General features: G+C 28.4%; 1 protein-coding gene across 10 annotated transcripts; it reads left to right on the top strand.

Annotated features, from left to right (window-relative positions):
• The first annotated feature begins 206 nt into the window (after positions 1-206).
• Positions 207-24,062, top strand: LOC112784740 (MADS-box protein JOINTLESS). 10 transcript variants are annotated; one of them, XM_025828042.3, is made up of 12 exons: positions 216-642; positions 859-1,006; positions 4,362-4,393; positions 5,180-5,221; positions 9,811-9,996; positions 13,600-13,681; positions 13,808-13,845; positions 22,464-22,563; positions 22,858-22,899; positions 23,055-23,093; positions 23,177-23,230; positions 23,801-24,062. In XM_025828042.3, the coding sequence occupies exons 4-11, from the start codon at positions 5,199-5,201 to the stop codon at positions 23,201-23,203; spliced, it is 537 nt and encodes a 178-aa protein (XP_025683827.1). In that variant the 5' UTR covers positions 216-642; positions 859-1,006; positions 4,362-4,393; positions 5,180-5,198; the 3' UTR covers positions 23,204-23,230; positions 23,801-24,062. The 10 variants fall into 10 exon arrangements, with proteins under 10 accessions (XP_025683833.1, XP_072086914.1, XP_025683828.1 ...); XM_025828043.3 differs by lacking the exon at positions 4,362-4,393 and having other exon boundaries at positions 210-642; XM_072230812.1 differs by lacking the exon at positions 5,180-5,221.
• Positions 24,063-24,521: the final 459 nt, after the last annotated feature.

Here is a 24,521-nt window from a genome sequence, read left to right as displayed (position 1 = left end):
ACTTCTAGACTTCTAGTCACACTTTTTAAGTTTTTATTGAAGAATAAATTTGTTGTAGTGATGGAAGAATTTTCATATGCTGAATCTCGTGTGGTGCTAGAAGGTGCCAGCAAAGCAGCCCAGAAAAGGAAAGGAAAGATAAAAAATAAAAAAATCAAGAGTTTCCAAAAATAAATAAATAAATAAATAATGGAAAATGGTCATTAGACATTAGTACGAACAGCTTATTTGTGCGTCCCTCACTCCCTCCCCCTTACGGGCTTACCATTCCTTACCCTCACTCACTGCTCCAATGTTACGCATGGTTTGGATTAGTAATGTTCGTACCTGATTTCATCAGTGTTAAGCAAAGTTCCCTTTTTCCTTCACTTGTGACTTGTGCTGCACTCTTACCTCGCTTTTAAAAATTTTTTTATCCCTTTTTGGTCGAAGAAAAAAAAAAAGAAAAAGAAAAAAAAGGAACTCCTGTACCTATCTCCTTCTCTAAATAGTAAATAACCAAAAACGTCTGTGTTTTAAGTTTTTCTGTGACTCCTGAGGATCATGTTCATCTCCGATCCTTCTCTCGGAAGAAGCAGCCGCTACTCCTTCTCTCAGATCTGGCTCACGGGATCGGAGTCTCACTTTACTAACTTCTGCAAGGTTACGTTTCTATTATCTCTTTCAGCTAAAAATAATTATTTATTATTTTCTTATCTGCACTCCTGATTTGGATCTGAGGTTTCAATACATATTTGTGCATAAGTTCGATCTTCTTCTTTTCACTGTCTTCCCTTTGAGTGTAACTCCAGTTTTAATTTATCCCTAATTACAGCTCTTAGATTTATTTATTTGTTTGTTTGTTTATTTTTGGTTCAGGTAAACGAAGAAGAAAGTTATACCGACTTCAACCGTGGATCTACTGCGCTGTATATGGTATATACAACTTGCTACTCTTCTTGTTTCACCTCCAATCCGCAAAACTACAGTAGCTGTATGTGTCTTCAGATATTTGGTGTATCTCAAGGTGCCTCTATATATTCCTTTCCCTTTGTACTGTGATGTCTACCTATATCATTATTATATGTTTAGACTCAAGAGTTTTACAAAAATCACCATCTATGCTCTCTTTTTTTCCTATATTCATCGTGTTCTTTTGTGTTTCTAACTCATCACTCTCATCACTAGCTAAAGATCTTATAGTTTAAGAGATAACAGCAATTAACTTAGTGCCTAGATGAGTACAAACAATTTTTTATCCTACAGAAAAATTCTTATATACAAAGAAAAACATAACATATGATGATATGGTAGAGCAATTAAAGGATTCACATATATCATGATTTAATCTTCTGTTCGCCTTGTAAGAGTGATATATGAACATAAAGGATATTATTTATAAGGTGCATAGTGAAATTGAGACTATTTTAATTTGCAAAGATGGTGGTGACTTCTTCTAGTTTTGTTAAATACCTTAATATATTACAAATCCTTTAATATATTCAATAGTTTTAGACTTTGTTCATATATATTATCATTTAAAAAAAAACAACTCAACATCATAGGAATAGAACTTATTACAAGATAAATAATAAATAAAAAAATGAGAGTCTTTCTTGTGTGCTCAACATGTACTCAAAAATATTGCCGACTTAGTTATAGTTTTCTTCCTTATTTTTCCTTAAAATTTTTTCCCTTCCTCTCTTATCTTTATGGCAAGATAATTAACAAGCTAAGCTAGCATGTTTCTTTCATTGTCTCTCCTTCTTGCTAAATTATATAGTCTATAAGATTTTAATATTATAAAATAGAAAATATAGAGTGATATAGTTGGCAAAAATAAAGAGGTTCAAATATTTTTATCTTCAAATATCATATTAATTATTTGAATTAATTAGATGGTTGCTATGCAGTAGTATATCAAGTACTGCCGATAATGTTTTTCAACATAAAAATAATAACTAATATGAAAAAACTAAAGAATTATAAATACTTGGAAAGCATATGTATTTTGTGTCATTTGATAGTTGCTATCATTATATTTATTATTAAAGGTAGAGACTCACTGAATTTGTTTTTATGCGAGGTTAATAGTTAAGAATTATTAAATAATTTGATAAATTTAACTAAATTATAATCTAACATTTTTAATTATCAATTTCACATAAAAACAATTGCATGTGAATTTTTATCATTATTAAAATACTTTTTTCTTTGCCTTCTAATAAACAATAATTTATGATAACTCATTTGTGTATTTCTTTTGTTTAGAATGATATAAATATATTTATCCGTCAAATTGTTTGAAGTTTTAACATAAATTTGATATTGAGATTAATCTTTACATAATATTAATATATTAGTATCTCCTAGTATTTAAATTTTGAAATAATCATCATTAGTACGTTAGTTTTAAGTTATATTCCTTCTTTTTGTTTGTATATATAATGTTTTTTTATTAAAAAATATTAATAACATAAAATAAAACAAATATATAATTATGATAGATGTATATTAAAATTAATTATTAATTAAAATATTTATTAAAGTATAAAATATATATTATAAATGAATTAAATTATTTATACATAAATATATTATAACTGATTTTAGTCATTCATTTTAATATAAATATAACATTATTATTCGTGTTTTATTGAAAAAATGGTATTAAATTATTAATTAATATTAAAATTTAAAATTTTAGAAATAAATTGATTGCAAAAATTAAGTGAAGATATGGTGTTAGAAAAATTTATTTTAAGTTTAACTATAAATCTTTAAAATATTTTTATTCTAAATATTTTACAAAAAAAAAATTATGATGTCTTTATCAAAGACAACATAATCAGGCTGACAATTAGCCTTTGGAAATTATGAGGGAAACGACTGAGTTAGTCTTATATATATAAAACATGATAGATAATGGATATATATTGAACTTGGTGGGTTATTAAAAGTATCTATGTTAAAAAATATTTTCATGATGTCTTTGTCAGAGACAACACAATCAGGCTAAGAGTTGGCCTTTGGAAATTATATGAGTCAAACTACCGACTTAGTCTTTTATTTATATATATATATATATATATAACATGATGGATAATGGATATATTGAACTTGGTGAGTTATTAAAGGTATCTATCTATGTTGCCATATACAGTGCAGAATAAAGATAGGTATATTTTTTACTCATTAAAAAATTTATAGTGCCCTGTAAAAAAAATTCCTATGACTAATATGAGCTGATCATGGCATGTGAAAAGTTGATAGAGAAATAATTGAGTATAAATGCTAGAACATCTGTTCTGTATTCAACCTAGAAAAGAATATTTATCCAAAACTCCATTAAAGAAAGAAAAAAAAAAAGACAGGTTCCAATGTCCTTATAGTACAAGATTTTGTAGATTCAATTTGCATGATAGAATATATTTACTCAGGTTATTATGAGTTAATATTGTATTTTTATATATCTTGTATTGATTTAATGAAGATTTAGTTTTAATATTGTTATAAAATTACTTTTTTAAATTTAAATTAATAAAATAAGACACATAAATAATAATTAATTTTTAATATATTTTTTCATGTAAATATATATTTTGATTTTGTATGATATATTATAAAATTATTTTTTCAAAAAAAGTTTAAGCATGAAGAGACAAAATAATTCTATTTTTAATAAATATTATATTTTTATTATGTAATTATGATTAATTTTTTTAATATTTATATATACATATAGTCACTCCCCATTCATAGTATAAATCATTAGAATATATAGTTTATCATGCACTATTTTAACCCGCTGTTGGGGTGTTTTGAAATTTTTTTTTATTCTTTTTGTAAAACTCATTCAATTTTTGTTTGATTTTCATCTTTTTAATTACTTCAATGTTTCTGACGATGACTTTAAAATCTCGTATTGAATTATGGTGTATTTGTTTTGCAATCTTTTATAACATTATCAGTTGTCATTTTTAGCATCCATTCGACAACTAAAATTTGTTACCCATCTATTGTCACATATGTCATCTCACTATATCCGGTATTAAACAAGCTGCAATTCAAATGGAAGGAATATCTGCATTTGTATCAATCAAATTTAAGGTTATCGTACATTTTAATATATTTTGATTTATTTTAGCTGTGTTTCTTTTCGTATGAAAAAGTTTTAGTGTTAGAAATTTTTGATAGGTAAATTCTATGACATTTATAATTTAGTGTCTAACTTTTGTTTAACTTATTTTTTATAATAAATTTTAAATATTTAATAATTATTTATTTTTATACTTTTAAAAATAAATATTAATTTTTAATTTTTTTAGTACGTTAGACAACACTTCTAAGTACCATAACAATCACCTTCTTGATATAAGCAGGAATGATATTCATTACAAGTTTTGGACTACAGGTAAAACTTCTTAATTATTTTTTACTTACAAAAATCAGCTTTCATATTACAAGGATAACATAACAATATGATAGATACTTGCTTGACATAGTTATGAATATACTTTGTGTATTTAATTTTATGAAGCATCATGTTTTCATAATAATATGTATGGGTGCTATACATACTGGATATAATGCATGTGTAAACAAACTTGTGTAAATTATTGTTGATAATCAAACCTATGACTATAATGCACGTGGATAGTCAAAAATCACACATTATAAGGATGAAGTACAAATATAATATAAATATAATTATGAGTTGAGATTAAATCAAATTAGTATAATTTTAATAATTATGTTATCATTAAATTATTTTTTATTATAATAAAATTTTTGTAATTATCAAATTAGAATATATATATATATATAAAATGAAATATAATACTAACTCAAAAATATAAAAATTAAAGTACTCAAACAAATATGTACTCACACATAAAAATATTTCATTCCTTATTTTTATATTATTTCTATCAAATTTATTAAAATTATTTCTAAAATAATTTTATTTTTTATATTATAATTTTGTTTGATGTTTAATTCTTTATTATAAAATAATACAAATAATCTTTATAGTAAATAATTGATATTTAATGTTAGAGATAGAAGTTAATTTTTTAAGAAAAATAAGAGTGTTGTAATTTTGTCTAAAGTATATTATTTAATATTCGGTTTATAATTATGTACTATATGACTATATCTTTTACTAATTTAAACATAATATGCTATCTTTGTTGTTTAGATAGGAAAACTCAAGTTACATGAAAAGAGAATTATTGAACAGGTGACCACAAGTATTTAAGTTGTATATTTTTTTACTGTTTATTAATCACTTTGGATGTTGTATAGCAGAACTCTTAAAAAAATGTGAAAAAAGATGTGCACGGATAACATTGCATTTTGTATTGACAACTATCTTATGCTTGGATAATCTTAGAAAAATGTCCATGAGGATTTTGATGAGTATACAAATGCAAATGTTCAACCAAAATTTTTATTCATTTAAAAACTGAACATGTGAAAAATCAAGTGATTTCAAAATGTATTTCACACCATACATTTATGTAGTCTTTTTACTCTTAACATTGTTTGTTTATTCATTTTAAATTGGATATCTTATAATGGATTCTGTACTTATTATTATATTCAGGACATTCTTCTCTCCTTTTGATGTATAGGAGATGAAAATATATTGTGTTAAGATAGAAGAAGTAGTATATCTTATGAGATGAGATGTGTGGGAAATGGATGCTTTAATTTCCTAGTAATAGCTAGATTAGTTTTAGTTTGGTATGTGGAATGGTCTCTAGCTTTTTATCTCCCATTGTTTTTTAATTAACTAGTGAAATTTTTTTTATATGAAAATTCTTAACAAGCAAAAATCACATGAACAGTATTGATAAAAATTGTTTTTAAAATTAAAAATAATTATAAAATAATTTATGTATTTTCAAAAGAATTTTCCACAAATAATTTTGAGTATAATTACATCAGTAAAAATAATTTTTAAATACATGATTTAAAAAGTCATCTAAATGTATGATCTAAATTTGATGTTCGCATAAATTTTTTTATATTATCATTATATCAAAATTAAATTTATTATAATATAATATTTGAAAATAAAATAAATTTTAAAGAAAACTATTTCATACACTCATTTGATTTTGTGATATTTTTTTAAAAATATTTTTTATGGTATATTTTCAATAGAAGAATAAATTATAAGTAAAAGTTATTTCAAAAAACCATCCACTTCAATTTATAATTTTTTAATATGAATTAGTAATTATGTGTAATTTTTATCCTTAAATAGAAAAAATAATTTCACCCAAGTATGTGATGTGAGATATAATGCTAAACAATTTCAAATCTTTTTTTCTAAGATCATTGTATTGAATAGGTTTTTGTAATCAAGCTTTTAAAGTAATTTAAAATTAAAAATTCTTTCAAATTCTTGTACCATTTAATAGGTCTAACTTAATTTCATATACTCAAAAGTAGAGAGATTTGTAAAGGTTATCCTTCAGGTTGCATTAGAATAAGTTATTTCCCTCAAAGAGAGGTAATTTAGAATTGGATTAATTTTGTCTGCAATGACTAAATTAGATTAGTTTAGTAGTTTATTTACTAATTTCTTTAAGTAAGTGTTAAAAATTTAAATTTCATTTTGTATATACAATAATTTATTAGCTAGTTGTCAACCTAAAAAAAACTGTCAATAATTGATACAATTTATAGAAAATTGTATTTATTTCTGTGAGAGATATGGTATTGTAAATTTGTACTTATTCTGTAGGATTGTATTTGTTTATAAAGATGGGACATTAATACAAAGACACAGAAATACAAAATTATTTTTAGTAGATGAGATATAAACAAAGACATAGTATTTAGAAACATGGAATTAGTATATTTTATGTTTATTTTAATAAAAAAATATAAAAATTTTTTTTATTATTTTTGTTAATTTTTTATAATTATATTTTTTATTATATTTTTTTCTATTTTTTAAATAAAAAATAATAATAAATTATATTTTTATAATATATTTTATTTTTATTGTGTTATCTTATTTTTTTTTCAAAAACAAAATGCAGTCCTTTGGTTGGCCCATTTTAATTGATTGATTGTTGCACCCAAATGGGCGACACTTGTAAGAAGAGCATTCGGTTTATTTTTTAACACGTGGTGGATCACGTGATAGGCTCATTCAGTGCGCCAGTGCTCCCTCAGATATAAAAGCTGCAGGGTGCAGCGCTAACAAACTACCCAACCAAAGGTGTCCTTAAGACCTTAACTCCTTATCTCTTTTCTCCTACAAAAAAGATAGACCCTTATGGCCTTATCCAACTAAACCATAGTTTAAATAAGTTTTGGTGAATGCTATGATGTTTAAAAAGTGGTGTTTATTTATTAAAAAAATTAAAAAAATAATATTTAATTTAAAAAATATAATAAAAAATAATTTTTAAAAAATTAAAATTTATTATAAAAGATAAGTTAGATAAAATTTAGACACCAACTCATAGATATCATAGAATTAGTTATAAGTTTTTTTTTTCAATAAAATCTATGAACTAAGTTAAGTTAATTTAGTAGTTAATTTATTAATTTATTTAAATAAATATTGAAGGTTTGAATTTCATTTTATGCATGTAATAATTTATTTTCAGACTAAAAAATACAATAAAAAACAAAAAAAAATATCAGTTATTGTTGGTTTTTATAAAATTTCAAAAATTTTTATTTTAGTCATTATTATTGATTTATTTCATCAAATACGTAATAGATTAACCGTTTATATGATAAGTCGAAACATGTCATTCAATATCTAACTTGTTATGTTAACATTTAGTGGAATCAATTAAGAATTTAATTTGATATATATATATATATATATATATATATATATATATATATATATATATATATATATATATATATATCAGCAAAAATAATTTTTTTAATTATTTACATAAATAATTATTTAAAAAACAAATATATAATTAAAAATAGTTTACATTATTAGTGTATCAAAATAAAATTTATAAATATTTCTCTCTCAAACATCTTATAATCTTTAGCTAATGAGTTATAGTTTAAATGGCATATCTCCTCATACTCAATTAAGAGGTTGCGAGTTTGAGTCTCGTATCTTTGATAAAAAAAAAAAAATCTTATAATCTTTATCAGCAGATCATAAATTGCATTGTGCAACGTAATTTTGCATATGGACTTATGGAGTGTGTTATTACTTATTCTTACTGTATAAAGGAGCAAAGAAAATCCAAGTGTTACAATTTTCAGCCATGCCAGTGTAGTACGTTCCATATTGAGTGGACTTGCATGCTGAAGCAATCTGATTACCAAAAAAATAAGACGAAAGGAGTTGCCTTCCAATTGAGGATAAAACTATTTTTTAAATCTACTTTTGATATTTCAAGAAAATGATCAAATAAAATAAAATGATATTGATATGCTATTAAGTTAAAAATAGAAAATACAGATGTATTAAAACATGATGCTCCTTAATTTTATTTTTTTTTTCGTTTTATATAGTTAAATATGACTATTCAAAAGGATGCTCCTTATAATTAACTCTCTTGAGAAAAAATATATATTTTTTTAATTTTTTTGTGTTATTATTGATTATTTATTTTTTTATTGTTTACGGTATCTTTTAATTTAGAAGATTAATTTGTCACGAATTTAATTAAATTTTATTTAAAGTCTATTGTTAACTAATAAATTAGTATATGTAATATGAGATTCAAATAAATGGATGAGTCTAGCTTTCTACTAACCCAAATTTGCTATCATTGGCTATTTGTTATCACTCACTACAATAGCCGACAAGAATAAGCCCAAAAAGTTTTCACTTATACTCCACTACTTTGCTGGCATCAGTTATCAGACCATAAAGGGAAAAATTAACCGACTTATGCACAAGGGATCCTAAAATATACTTAAAAAAGAAAAAAAGAACTAAGTGATCTGAAGTGCCAAAGGAGACTCCCATAAAATCAGCCAATTAATAAAAAAATTTTGCAGAATGAGATGTGGCCAACTTATATCTTACATAGCTAACATATTTAATTCGTTTTTCTATTATGTATAATTATTTATTTAAAAATTTATAAAAAAACACACACATACTCGTAAAATCACTTAAAAAAAAAATCCTCCCATTTGCATAGGTGTGTGTGATTGGTAAAGATTGGAGTTCAAATGTTTAACACCTGATTTTTTTATTGAAAAATGCTAATGTCAGTAGAATTTATGATGTTTAATCATCAATTAATTATCATTAATATTTTTAAGAATGTGAAATAACATCTAATAATATAGAATTAATTATTTTTTTCGATGATTAAATGCTAACCAGATTTTAACAAAAATGCTGCCCCTTTCTCTTTTTTTATTACCCCTTTCTTTCCATTTTATCAAACGGAATGGCTTAAATATTCTTGCTAAGAGGAGCACCTTTATTTTTTTCTTTCTTTCTTTCTGTGCATATTCCAAATACGAAGAAATCTTATCTTTTATTCTTTTGGAAGATAATTCTTTTTCAATTTTTTTCCCCTCTCTCTCAACAGGCTTCCTTTTTAAGATTCTCGTTTCTTCCTAGTCATGCATATATATATTGACACCCTTTACAACGTGGTGTTCCGATCTTATAACCCCTCTTATTTCACCTTCAAGGTTTCCCACTTTCTATCATAGCACGCAAGTTTCACTCAAATTTTTTGCATCATATTCTATCATATAATATTATTATTATTATTTATATCTTGTTCTCTACATAGAAACTAAAACTAATAATTTTATCCTGAATTAGTTATTAATTTCTGACTCTTTATGTGTTTGTAGAAATATGACGAAACATAAGATAGAAATAAAGAAGATAGAGAACATAGCAGCAAGGCAGGTGGCTTTTTCAAAGAGGAGAAGAAGTCTGTTCAAGAAGGCCGGGGAGCTTTCAACTCTCTGTGATGCAGAGGTGGCGCTCCTTGTCTTTTCTGCTACTGGCAAACTCTTCCAACACTCTAGTTCAAGGTTTCTCTCCTTTATCTTTGTTTTTCTTCAATTTTTTTATATTTATAGAGAGTAAATGATCAAATTAATTTTAAAAAATTACTTGTTTTTTAAATGGATTTTCAAATTTTTTTAATCATATTCGTCTTTTAAAAAATTTAAGTTAGTCCTCTTAATTCTGTGTCACTTCCATTACTAATGACATAAAATTTGATGATATGTCACGTTAAGTGATATCCAACACATATTTATTAATTCAAATTGGCAGCTAACATAATAAGTTTACCAAACTATATCAAATCAACTCTAAATTGAGAGATTCAGTGTCTCAAGTTCTCCCCTTAATTAAGTTTTGATTTGATCTAATTTTGTAAACTTACGTGAATTAAAACTCTTAGGTATATATTGTGGTGTCACTTGACATATTATATTAACAAATTTTGACACCAAATCAACAAAAAAAGTGACAGAAGAACTAATGTGATTAACTTAAAATCTTTAAAAGATGAATTTGATTAAAAAAATTTTAGGATCCAATTTGAAAAATTAGTAATCTTTCCGGAACGAATTTGACCAATTACTTTATTTATAGAGCAATGCAATGCAAGGTGACAAGCAAATATTATTATGTGAGATTAGCACTTAACTAGTAATAATTTGCATCGTATTTATAAGTATTTACATATAAGAAACATATAATTTGCACATATATTTAACAAAATTTTATATAAATGAACCAATATAATTTACATTTATATTTTTTAAAATTTACACTTATAAATTAAAAAAATTTATTTATTAGGGAGAATTTAATATTTATACTAATGACTAAAATTACTAAAAAGTACTAGAATTTCTCATATTTACATATTAATATATTAGGAAAAAAACAGATAGTTCTCTGACATTTTAAATTTTTGACAAATACATTCTTGACAAAATTTAAATACAAAAAAGTCATTGACTTTAACAAACGGAGGACAATTTAGTCCTTCCGTCTATTTGCCTCTCATACACCAAACGGAACTGGGCTGACGTGACTGAAACGGTGTCCAGGTGTTTGTTACGGTGCCACGCTGGAAGGAAAATAAAGTTCGAAGGATAAATAGGTCCTTGAGAATTTAGTTCATTATGCTTCTATATGTATCATATATTACTATCTAATTGAAATATACCTATATTATGTATCATATATTACTATCTAATTTAATAATTAAATGTGTCACACGACACTCTTATTAAAATTGAGAGAAAATATTTTTTTTTTCAAAATTAATAAACTCCTTTCCTAAATTCTCTCATCTACCTCTCTCTATTTTTCTATTTCTCTCTACTATTTTTACTCTATATATAATTATATTTTATGTTAGTAATTTGACAAATCAAAATGTCATCCGATATTTTTTTACAATTAAAATATTTTAAATGTAAAAATATACACATTAAATTATTTTAATTTTTAGATAACGAATGTTAAAATTAATTATTAATAAAAAATTAGACTTTTCATATAAAAATAATAACTAAAAATCTTATTATTTAATTTTTTTTATCTGTAGATATCTTGGTCTTCTTAGCCAGAGACTTTTGTCAACTTACGATTTTTTTGTAAAGGTAGTTTGATTTTATAAATCTTTTGTGCCATGCATAGTTTATACTATTAGAACAAAGTGAATTATAATTTAAAAAAAAAATTATTCTCGTAATGTTATTATGAATAAAAATACTAGTTCTAATATAATACACAAATGCACTAATGCTAACTTAATACATGAATAATGCACAAATGAACTAATACTAACTTGATGCATAAATGAACTCATGCTAACTAATGCCACTGGTATTATAAAAACTGAACTAATGCAATTTAATAAATAATTTAAATTACAGAATACAACAAGTTAACTAGATTTCAAAATACAAGCATAATTTTATAAACTAAATTCTCATAATAGAAGCATAATAGAAGTATAATGAACTAAATTCTCAAGGACCTATTTGTCCTTCGAACTTTATTTGCAAAATGACGTCAAAGACTTATTTGTCCTTCAAACTTTATTTCCCTTCCAGCGTGGTACCATAATGGACATTTGGACACCGTTTCAGCCACGTCAGCCAGTTCCGTTTGGTGTATAAGAGACAAATAGACAGAAAAACTAAATTATTCTCTGTTTGTTAGAGTAAAAAACTTTTTGGTATTTAAATTTTATCAAGAATATATTTGTCAAAAATTTAAAAAGTCAGGACATATCTGTCTTTTTCCCAATATATTATACAACTTCTATAAAAGACCACAAATAATCACAACAGCTGAACGTCATTATATACACACATAGCCTATCAATAAATAATAATATGTCTATTAACTCTCCTTTTATCTATTAAATATTTATGTATAAAATTAATCAAAATGTAAATACTTTTTATCCTAGAAAAAAAAACTTTACATTTCAAATTTTAAAAGTAGAAAAAAAGTTTTTTTTTTTTTAATAAATATATACTAAAATATATTTTAATAACAAAAAAATTGTACATCAAAACTATTTCAATTTCTATTATATATAGGACATATATGGTAAAATTCGTTTTGTTTTTTTAATTTAATACTACTTAGATTGATAAAATTCAATGTCAAAAAAAGGGTTATTAGGTTGAGTAGTGTATAAATTTTATTTTTATGATATACTACTTATATAAGGATATTTTCAATTTTTCACACTGTTGTAGATTAAATTTGCATCTTGCTGAAAATTTTATGATATTTTTTTTTTAAATTAAAGGATGAACTGATTATCTGCATATCATAAATTATAGTTACAAAATATCATATTAACCCCAAATTATTTGATATATATAAATATATAATATAATATGATATAATATTTAAATCAATGTAATATATAACTTTTAAGTGTATATAAAAAAACTATCTACACGTACAGTACACAAAAAATTAATTACTAAATTAATTATTCGTATAAAATATTATTGAAATACATAATAAAAATATATTTATATACAAATATATAATAATAATTTAGTAATTATTTTTTTTTGTATGTACATAGTTTTTTTTATAAAAAAAAATTACCTGATCATATTATTCCAATCCTCACACAAATTAACATTAATGATCATATATAATTATAATGAAATCATTGAATTAGTAATATTTGAACGTAAAAATGTAAAGCTACTAATAATTACATGTAATATTTATTATATTAAGCCAATGAGTAATAGCTCAAATGGCATAGTCTTCCCATACTCAATTAAAAGGTTGCGGATTCGAATCTCATATCTTTGGTAAAATATATATATATATATATATATATATATATATATATATATATATATATATATTAAGTAAACTTGTAAAATTAAAAGCTTCATTATCCCCAAATTGTTCACAATCATAAAAATTTATTTATTTTTGCATGTCCTATTTGTTAAATTTATGCATTTTAATATTTTTACTTGAAATAACTATTAATTGGGGCTTTCATGAAATATTTTTTTTTATTTAATTTGACAGACTAAAAATTAATTTATTTTAAATTTAAATTCTATTTAAAAGAAAAATAAATAAAATGAATAAATCAATTTTATCCGTTATATGTTCAGTGTGGAACAGGTAGTAGAAATGCACAAAAATATGCATTCAAGCATCGACAAATCATCATATCACCCTCCAATGGAATTGCAAGTAAGATGTACTCTTCCAATTAACAATTCATTGTTATCTTATCACTAAAAAATTAAGATAATAAAAAGTATTACAGAGCATACAATATTTGATGGAATTTATATATCTTTGTGTATATGCTTCAAGATGCGCAATGAGGTGGCAGATAAGACTCATGAATTAAGGTACTATATATCCTCATTTTTAATTAACTATTCACTCTTAAACATAGTTTCAGAGTAACAGAATTATTTAAATGTATTAAATTATTAATATTATCATTAAAAAAATTAAAAATGTTACTCATTTTTTTTAGTATAAAAGAATGAGAAATTGATTGTTGACTCAAATATAAAATAAATATAATAAAAAATATTAGTTACTTGATATTTTTTAAAAAATAATTATTTTTTCTCATGTGTTAATTTATAATTATAATTTGAAAAATAAAATCAATATTACATTAACTTATTTAAAGGGCAAGTATTTATAATAAAAAAATAATTAAAAAATATTAAATTAGTACAAAAAGAGTACGTAATTATTTATATATAATAATTTTAGGTGGATAATAGACGTAATTAGTACAAAAATATATATAAGTGGATAATGGACGAATCTAATATTTTTTTTTATAACCAAAGATAGAAGACTCGAACCCGCAACCTCTTAAATGAGTATGGAGACACTATGCCATTTGAGTTATAACTCATTGGCCAAAATTTGGAAAGATAGGAGACGAATCTAATATTAACATTGGATTATATACAAATTTTATTATTGACTAATGATAACTCTATTTATATTAGTACAATCAAGTAAATATTTAAACTATGAGTTTCTAAAATTTGAGTTAGGTAATTTAGTATTTTTAATGATGATATTTAGGATAAAATAAATTGTTATGATACTTATATAAAATTTTAAATTTAAAAAATAAAAGAGTTTATTTATTATATTTATGTTTATTATGAATTTTTTATTTTAAAATTATTTTATTTTAAAATATTATATAAAATTTTAAAAAATTTGAAAAAATAAATTATTCTTCGTTATAAGTATGTTTTAAAAGGGATTTTACCAAACTTTATACGAACCACAGATCGTTCCGTGATAGTAATCATTATTGTGTTGTTTTTTTTTTTTTTTGAAGATTTAGGATGCAACCAAATTAGAAAGCCATCGTCTTTCAACGGATATTTGTTCTTCAAAATAAAACTCAATCCTTTCAACCTGAAAGACAAAGCAAATAACAGAACTAAGTACAGTTGAGAAATTGATGTCTCAAACATAATTGTAAAGATACCTGTATATTAGTGATGTTTAATAAAATGAAAAGAGTACATAAAAAGTATCCAAAAATAATAAAATTGTGAAACAATTTTTAATCAATTAATAATCAATATAAAATTTTTTTATTTTTTCTTTTCTTTCATTATTCTTTCACAATTTTATTATTTTTGGATACTCTTTCCGTTTTATTAACGTTTTTTGACTTTGTCATCACTAGAAGGTCCAAAAGCATTTTTTCGTGAATTTTGGTATTGGTGGTATTGATTAGTATTGTGGTGTTTTCCGGATTCTGAAATTAGAAATTGTTCTTTGAAATGAAAACTTCCTCCGTTCAACCTAAATAGATAGGAAGAGATATAAATATATGAAAAGAAAAAGATTGAAATATAACAAGCTACCTGTTCATTTAATTTTGGTTGTACTTCGAAAATGAAGGTGATGCCAAAAATGTATCTTCTTTCCTCTGCTTAATGAAATCCATTGAATGCAAGATTGAAGTTCTTGAAACTTGGTTTCTTGAGTAAACTGTAAAAGAGAGAGCAAGGAAAAGAGAGCGAAAATTTTTTTTCTTGCGGTGAAAGAGAGCGAATGGTTTTTAATGAACTCTGTTTTTTTTGGTGACTTAAAAGAAAATAAACAAAAACTGATAAAGAAAGAAAAAAAACAAGAAACTGCTTAAGAAAGGCAGTCCCGCTGAATACTACTCTCAAACTCCTTCCAAGGCAATGGAAGCTCCACTTGGGGAGAAATAGTCCTCATTGCAGTCTTTGCCATGATGTCTGCTACTGTATTTGCATCTCTCAAGATCAACCGAAGATCAGCACGCCATTTCCAAGACATGATATCTCGGATTTTTAACACCAAAGGATCAGTAAACCCAGAGCAATCTTGTAAATTATTGACAATAGTAAAAGCCTCCACACAGTCTGTCTCACATATAATGTCTCTTTGTCCCGAGTCCCATGCTAAAAGAAAGCCTCTCCAAATAGCAAACAACTCTCCTTGCAAAATGCTACGACTCTCAATTGTTCCCAGACAGCCTCGTTGCCACCTTCCCTTCCAATCTCTGCTAACACAAGCAAAACCAACTCTAGCACCACTGCCAGGATAGCTAGCATCACAATTAATCTTAAAGGTACCCACTGAGGGGGGAATCCAAGAGCCACTAATGGTTGAGGGGATAGATAGTCGTTGCAACTCAAAAATATTTCGGAGCTCCTTTTCTAAGGACAAAGCCATACCAATCACCTTGTCTGTGGTCCAATGCTCGTGAGGATGAAAGATCTCGTTGTTTCTCGAACACCAAATCCACCAGAGACCAGAAAAGAATCTAAAGGGGCGTTGTTTGCTATTATGTAAGAACCAACTCATCAAATCCACTGGTTGATCGGAGATCCCTAAAGCTTGCCAAACAAGTTGGGCTTTTGGACAATCCCGAATACAATGTAAAACCGACTCCTGACTTGAGAAACATCGTGGACAGCTATCCGTGTGCGAAATGCCCCTTCTAAAACGAAATGCAGCAGTAGGAAGAGCCTCCCGAAGACATAGCCAGGCCAAAAATTTGTGCTTTTCCGGAACATGTTGACGCCAAAGCCAAAGCCAATTACCCCTATCCTCCCAACTAAACATCTTCTTACTGAGCCATAAATAACCACTATGAGCATCATAAACCTTTGAGGCCGCACCAGTCCAACACCAACCGACCTCTGAACCAGCTTGAACATCTGGGTTGTAAGAATTAATGTTGCTCTGCAGAGACTGATTCAGAGGAGAATAGATATTCTCAAGGTTCCACTGTCCAGATGACCAAAGGTCCAAGATCCTGAGATCCGAATCAGAAATGTGAACATAATCCATCTCCTGACACAGTCGCCCCTCTCTTCTCCATTTAGAAAACCAAAAGTTCTGTTCCAAATCCCCAATGCACCAACTAAAACCTTCCTTTAGGATATCCCAAGCTCGACATATACTCTTCCAAACATAAGATCCCCTTCCTCGAGACCGACTAAAACAATTATCCTTAGAAGAATGGTATTTCTCCGTCAACAGTTGAACCCATAGCTTGTTGGGATGGTGAAAAAGTTGCCAAACTAGTTTTCCAAGAAGAGCAATATTGGCACAAAAAGGATCTCTAATTCCCAGACCTCCAAACTTCTTAGGAGTGACCAACACTTTCTAGTTAACTAGATTCAGGCCTCTACCATCAGCTTGACCCTTCCATAGAAAGTTTCGCATCATGGATTCTATCTTATTAGTTACCCCTTTAGGGAAGAGAGATACTTGCATGCGATAAGTAGGAATCGCAGTCACTACCGAGTTGAGCAAACAGAGTCTGCCTGCCTTATTAAGCAATCTTCCTTTCCAGCTGGCTAGCCTTCCCCGAATCTTGTCCAAAACATCGTTGAAAGTTGCGCGTGTCACCCGAGAGTGATTAAGGTTCACCCCTAAATACTTGCCCAAGTTCTGAACGAATCTGATGGAGGAGACTCCAGTGAAAATCTCTTTTCTTGTCGCTGAAACATTCCTGGAGCATAGCGCTTTAGATTTTTCCACATTAACCTTCATCCCAGAGGCTCTGCAGAAATTTTCCAAAGCTACCATTACAGTTTGAACTTGCTGTTTTTCAGCTTTACAGAAAAGAAGCAAATCATCGGCAAACATCAAATGAGAAATTCTTGGACCCCCTCTAGAAACCGCAATTGGCTTCCACAAGCCCTTATCAACTTGCTGATTAATAGAACAGGACAATCTCTCCATACACAACACAAACAGATACGGTGATATAGGATCTCCTTGCCTAAGACCCCTGCTCGGAGTAAAGCTATTTAATCTATCTCCATTCCAGAGGATAGACAGTGAGGAAGCAGTGACACAACGCATAATCAGATTGACTGTCGGAGGAGGAAAGCCAAAACTCACCAGGGTTTGTTTCAGAAATCCCCAATCCACTCTATCGTACGCTTTCTCCAAATCAATCTTAAAGGCCAGGGTGCCTTTCTTTGACTTTGTCTTCTTCATGAAATGGAGAACCTCTTGTGCTACAATGATGTTGTCAGGGGTTCCTCTCCCCGGGATAAACCCTCCTTGAAGGGGCCCAATAATCTCTTTGAGATGGGGACGAAGTCTATTGACCAGGACCTTCGTTATAACTTTGTAAACCACATTACAGAGACTAATTGGTCGGAAATCCTTCATGGAAACCGGGTTTTCTACCTTCGGAATAAGAACCACAAGAGTTTCCATCATCCTTGGATCCATATCCAAACCAGAGAACGCATGACGAACCATAGTCCAAACATCAAAACCAACAATCTTCCAGTATTCTTTAAAGAAGAAAGCCTGAAACCCATCAGGGCCCGGCGCCTTAAAAGAATGCATACTGAAAACAGCTGACTTAACTTCTTCCAGAGTAACTGGCGCTGTGAGGCTACAACAGGCTTCATCATTCAAAGAAGGCAGTGGCACATCACCAAGACAACCTAAGTCTACATCCTCCGACTGGCAGAATAGGCGTTTATAGAAGGATTCAGCTTCCCTTCTAAGGACATCCGGGTCCGTTTCCCACACCCCATCTTGAAGAAAGAGACCATGAATCTTATTATGCTTTCTCCGCACAAGAGTCTGGACATGAAAGAACTTGGTATTTCTATCCCCAAATTTTACCCACTGCTCTCTGGATTTTTGAAACCATAGAAGTTCCTCCTGCACAAGCGTGTTATTAAATTCCTCAATCAGCTGTTTTTCTTTTTGCCGCATAGACAAATCTTCCATTACTTCAAGTCGCTTCTGAAGGAAATTAATCTGTCTCTCCAATTTGCATTTCCTAACAAAAATATTGCCGAACACTTTAGAATTAAACTCCAAAGAGTTCTTCTGCACTTCTGAAAGCTTGCCGTGCATCTCTCTGTAGCCAGCCTGCCATGACTGGTTCACAATATTTCTGTACCCCGGATGAGTTGCCCAAGCTGCAATAAACCGAAAAGGTCTATTCTTTTTCGGTTGGGGACGACCTGTACAGCGTACTAGGATAGGACAATGATCAGATTGAAGCCTATTTAAAATTTCTGCGTAAGCCTCTGGAAAGAGAGATAGCCAGCCACTATTGATACAAACCCGGTCAAGTTTTTTCGCCACCTCAACACCATTTTTAACCCTTCTGTACCAAGAAAATTGTCTTCCAATAGTCTTCAAGTCAAACAGATTACTATCCCCTAGAGAGGCAACCCTTAGATTCATGAGAGAATAGTACTTCATTAAAATCACCAAGAACAATCCATGGCCCGCAGAAAGACGAAGACTGAGTAACAAGATAATCCCATAGCAAAACTCTGGTATTAAATTGAGGACTACCATAGATACCACTGCACCTCCAAATCACATTATTTGCCTGAACCTCAACTGTAACACACTGATCGAAAGCATCAACCCATTTGCAGTGAACACCCTGTATTGCAGAAAGGAACCAAATACCCCCCTTGTGTCCTGACGCCTCCACTATACCAATAGGGTGATAACCAAGTCTTTCCCAGAACATTTTCAAGTGTTGAAAAGGACAGTGAGTTTCAACCACAATAAAAATTACAGGTTTAAATTTCCTAACCAGCTCTTTACAATTCACCCGGGCTAACTTATTAGAAGCACCCCTAATATTCCAAGCTATTATATTTAAACTATCCATAATATAAAATATAAAAATATAAAACAAGGAAATCAAAGTGCTTCACCAACCTCAAACCGAGGCTTGCCCAGCGGAAGTGACTCCCGTGACCTTCAGGTTTGCCGGATCTCCTTGGAATATCTCCTTAATCCCGCCTACCGACGCAGTAACAGCCGGCAATGCGCCTTCCTTCTCCAATGGAACCGCCACGGTAACACCCTCCTTCACGGTTGCAGGAAGACATGACGATGCTTCCACCACCGTGCCTCCATTCTTCTCAACTGGCGAGCTCTGTAGGGACCCCGGCCTTGGTCGTTTCCGGAGAGAGGACCCGCAAGGCACTGGGGTGTGTCGGGTTGAGGAGATCGACGTCTCACCAACACGGGAAGCGCTGTGTCCGACCTTGACTCGTGACCCGACCCTAGCACGATAGGAGCTTGATCCATTCGTGTGAGAGAAGTGAATGGTGGGCCTGATTACTCTACCCGAATCGATTCTGGATTGAATGCCTCTTTGGACCTTGTTAGATTGCTTCTGACCCAGCTTGGTTTTACCTTTCCTCACAACTTGCTCCCAGCCTGGTTCATCATGCATGCAAGCCTCCTCAACATTATTTCCTTCCAAATTATTAGCCTCCAAATCTTCTTGCAAATTCGATGCAGGATTCTCGCCAGTAACGCCACCTACCACATTAGGTTCTACTTCATTTGAATTGTGACTTTTGGTCTCAGGATGTGGCACTGCCTTTGTACCGTCCCGTGGCTTGGTGGCATCGGAATCAACACTCTTTCCTTCCCTAGAGTCTCTACCCAAGCACTGTGCCATATCGTGACCATAACGTGCACAAGAGTTACAAATTAAATTTAAACTTTCATACTCCACTACATGAGTTACGCCTTCCACAATGATATGCTTGATCACTGGCAGTCCTAAATTTATTTGAACATATACTCGGGCATATCGTCCTCTCTCAGCCAATTTAGTGGCTAAGTCCACTTTGATGGGAACTCCTATTGCAGAAGCAATACGCATCATGGCCTGTTCCTGATAGCACCAGATTGGGAGCCCCGAAATCCGAACCCATACAAGCGTAGACCCGAAGGATTGCTCACATGGCCGAAAATCTATATCCCACGGTTTTACAGCAACATAGTGCCCCTCAATCAACCACGGACCACCAAGCATGACCTTCTCACGATCTTCACATGCATCGAATTTTACCATGAAGTATCCAAACCCCACATCAAGCAGATCAAAGCCACCTTTGATGCGCCAAACCATCCGAAGCTTGTGTGAAAGAGCTGTGTAACTATAATTTTTATCAAGAACCTTAATCACTAAAGCTTCTCGATAAGGCTCTGCCAAACAAAGCTTGGCTTCTTCAGTGAAGTTTACACATGGAGGTTGGGAATCGCCCTGCTTGCCCACCACCGTGGCTATACTATCCCCAGATAGAGATCCTACAAGTGCAAACGCCTTCGATTTCTCTGGACCAATGACTTTATCTCTAAAGGAGATCTTTGTAGGATTTGAAAAACCCCCTCGTGAAAAACCCTCCTTGACACCGGATGCACCCCCACCCACACTCTCCCCCTTATCTCTTCCGACGGCATGGCCGCCATGCTCACTGTGTTTCGCCCTCAAACACTCGTTCCCGCTCTCTCCTTCTCTCATTTTCTCTGAGTACGGAGTACGTACTCTGTTTAATTAAAACAAAACAGTATATGTAGATAAAAAAAATATGAAAAAGTATAGGTAACCAACAAGATTTTTGAACAATGTATAAACAATGTGAATTAATAGGATTAAAAGAGTAAATTTAATTAGTAGCATTAAATTAGGATGTAATGTATTTTCATTTGATTGGTGGTTGTTCATGTTGTTCAAAATTTTCATTGTTCCCCTAGCACTCCCCAAAAAATATATACTGTATTGTAATTGCTCAAAAACAGTCTGATCCACTGTCGTTAAACGTTCTTTTGCAAACCACTCAGAAACCGATAAACTGGCTAAGAATTGATCGGTTGGACCGGACCGATAACTGCCAATTCTAGATAAACTGCGCCGTTTTGAGAAAAAAAAAATCCAACCGATTCCCTCCTTCATTTGTGAAACTGAATTCTTTAAATTCCTTGACCGAAGCAAAGTTTAAAACTTCAAATTGGTACCAAATCAAAACTCTAGTTCCTCCTCAACAGTTATGCTAATGGTATTTTACTTGAGAGCCAAATAGGTCAAGAAGAAAGTAGTATTGTCCCGGAGGCTCATAACTAGCCAGGACATAAGTGATTTGGGATTATCCTCAATTAACTTGAATATTCTGTACAAAGTTTCACCAAGAATAACTCCAAGGAGCACATTAACCACTGAAAAATAAAAGTATTTTCTAAAAACAGTCTTGACTACTTAATGAAATCATACGATCAAAGTAGAAATAATATCTAATGAATTTCTTTATCAATACTTATTTAAGTAAGAGTTTGTTTTAATTTATTTTAAATTTTTTGTGAAAATTTCTGATGATAATATAGTACTTTTTATTTTGTTTCTTATTTTAAAATTTAGTTCTTTAAAATAATTTATTCACAATTTAATAATCCAATGTTAAGAAAATAAAATTGAAATTTAATATTATACTCCTCGATAATCATAAGAATATATACGTATCATAAATCAAATATGTTTATAATTTGTAAAACTTTTAAAAATAATAATTTCAACAATGCATTTAGGTCCACCTCCCCTAGAGAGATATTAAATTAGTACAAAAAGTAAGTAATTATTCATATATATCAACCTATCATGAATTATTATTATCCGGCAGTTAGTATAATTAATTATTATTATCAGACAGTTAAATGGAGAAGAGCTTCAAGAATTAAAATTTCAAGAACTAATGAAACTTGAAGAACGTCTACTCAAAGGTCTGACCCGCGTTTTAAAAGCTAAGGTATTTTTTAATTTTTATATATATTCATATATTTTGTATTTTAATTAATATAAAAAATTAGTTAAAATAATAAATATTTTATATTTTAATTAAATAATTTAAAATAAATTTTTATAAATAATCAAAAATATTTTTATAGATAAATATTATTAATAATAGTTATTTTAGTTAATAATTATATACAAAAATATTTTTAATTTTTTAATATATCTAAATATATTATTTAATTTTTGCAACAATAATGATTATGTACATATTTTTAGTATATAAAGAAATATTTTTTGTTTATTTCAGGATGAAAGAATGGCAAATGACATCACTGTTCTCGCAAAAAAGGTTTTAATAACTATTATTACTATCCATAAATGTATCTTTAAAAAAAAACAATTTATAACTTGGTCTATTTACTAAGTGAAAGGTCATATTCCTCTATATAGTTAACATGCTAAGTATCATTCCATCAATAATGTTCATCCTTCGTACTCATGTAGGGAGTGGATCTAATGCAAGAGAATAAGAAATTGCTGCAGGTAAAAAGACCATAATTAATTTTTGGTTGTTCAAATTATTATTCATTGTTTAATTTCTATTTAATATCATTTTTATATTGTAGATTGCTGATGAAAAAGAACAAGCATGAGTTGAAATAGTTATCATCAATTTACAGGTTATACATTAATTGTCTTTCTACTATGTATTCAAATTATATTTTATTTTCTAATGTGTTTATGCGGAGATTTTTTTATAAATAAATAATTTAATTATTTTATTTATTAAAAATATAATTTATAGCGTATTTATCTATTTATTTTATATTAATTTATTTTATTTATTGTGTAAATAAAATAATTATAAATATATCTCATTTACACGTAAATGTATCTTATTTATATTATAAATGAAATATGTATAGTATTATTAAAAAATATAATTAAAATAACATTAATTTTTTAAAAACTAACTCATTTAAATTAGTACTCAAACTATTTTAATCGTAATTTTTTCAATAATAATACACATGTATTATTCATAATGTAAACGAGATAACTATAAATATATCTCGTTTACAAATACAATCATAATTATTTTATTTAGTGGTAAATAAGATAAATCAATATGTTAATAAATTAATAAATATACTATAAATTATATATTTTAATAAATAAAATAATTAAATTATTTATTTATAAAAAAATTCGTTTATGTCTCTCATTTGTGATCTTATTTTATGTTGCAGGAAATTGTCCATCTTTAACTCTTTGCTATAAATATAATGAAAAAGTGCTTGGGAGATGTGTTTTGTCTTCCATGGCTTCTCCAATGACAAACTCAGCTGAACTTTATTAACATGTATTTTATATATTTTACTTTCAATAATTTGATCCAAATGAAATGGTGTCACTGACCATGCTTGTCTATATTATCTTTAATGTAATTATCTATGTCGATAAGATGTTAAACTATCCTTTTTTTTTTTTCCAATTAAATGTCTTAACAGATGGAGTGTGGCTTAATTTATTTATTTATTTGTTGCATGCATGATAGCTTAGCAAACTAATTTAAAATAAAACTATATCCTTTTGTGAAAGTAAAATACCTACTTTATATTGACTTTTAAAATTGTTTATTCACATAAATAATACTATTATATTTTTAAGAATAGCTACACCATTTATTTATAGTTATATTTGGTGGTTCAAAATAAAACAATTTGTAATGAAGCTTAATAGTTAAGCTTGGATATAAGGGCAGTAATTTATTGAAAATTGTAAAAGAAACTCAACTTGTCACATGTATTATTGAAAGTTATGTAAATTTTTGAATATATTTAACCATGATCCTTTATATCTTTTTTAGTTGCTTCTCATAGTCATTGCAAATTTTACTTCCTTCAATTTTTGACTAAATTTTGACTAAGCTTTTGTATATAATAGCGGTGAATGATTTTTGCAAGTTAA

Source organism: Arachis hypogaea, chromosome 20 (assembly GCF_003086295.3).
Source record: "Arachis hypogaea cultivar Tifrunner chromosome 20, arahy.Tifrunner.gnm2.J5K5, whole genome shotgun sequence".
Lineage (NCBI taxonomy): Eukaryota > Viridiplantae > Streptophyta > Magnoliopsida > Fabales > Fabaceae > Arachis > Arachis hypogaea.
The sequence above is the reverse complement of the archived record's forward strand: the minus strand, read 5'-3'. Positions and strand labels throughout refer to the sequence as shown.

Coding starts and splice junctions, on each gene's coding strand:
- LOC112784740 (XM_025828043.3), top strand. CDS start 5,199: ATGAAAAGAGAATTATTGAACAG. Junction 9,997..13,599: donor TTCCAACACTCTAGTTCAAG/GTTTCTCTCCTT, acceptor TTATATGTTCAG/TGTGGAACAGGTAGTAGAAA. Junction 22,564..22,857: donor CCCGCGTTTTAAAAGCTAAG/GTATTTTTTAAT, acceptor TGTTTATTTCAG/GATGAAAGAATGGCAAATGA.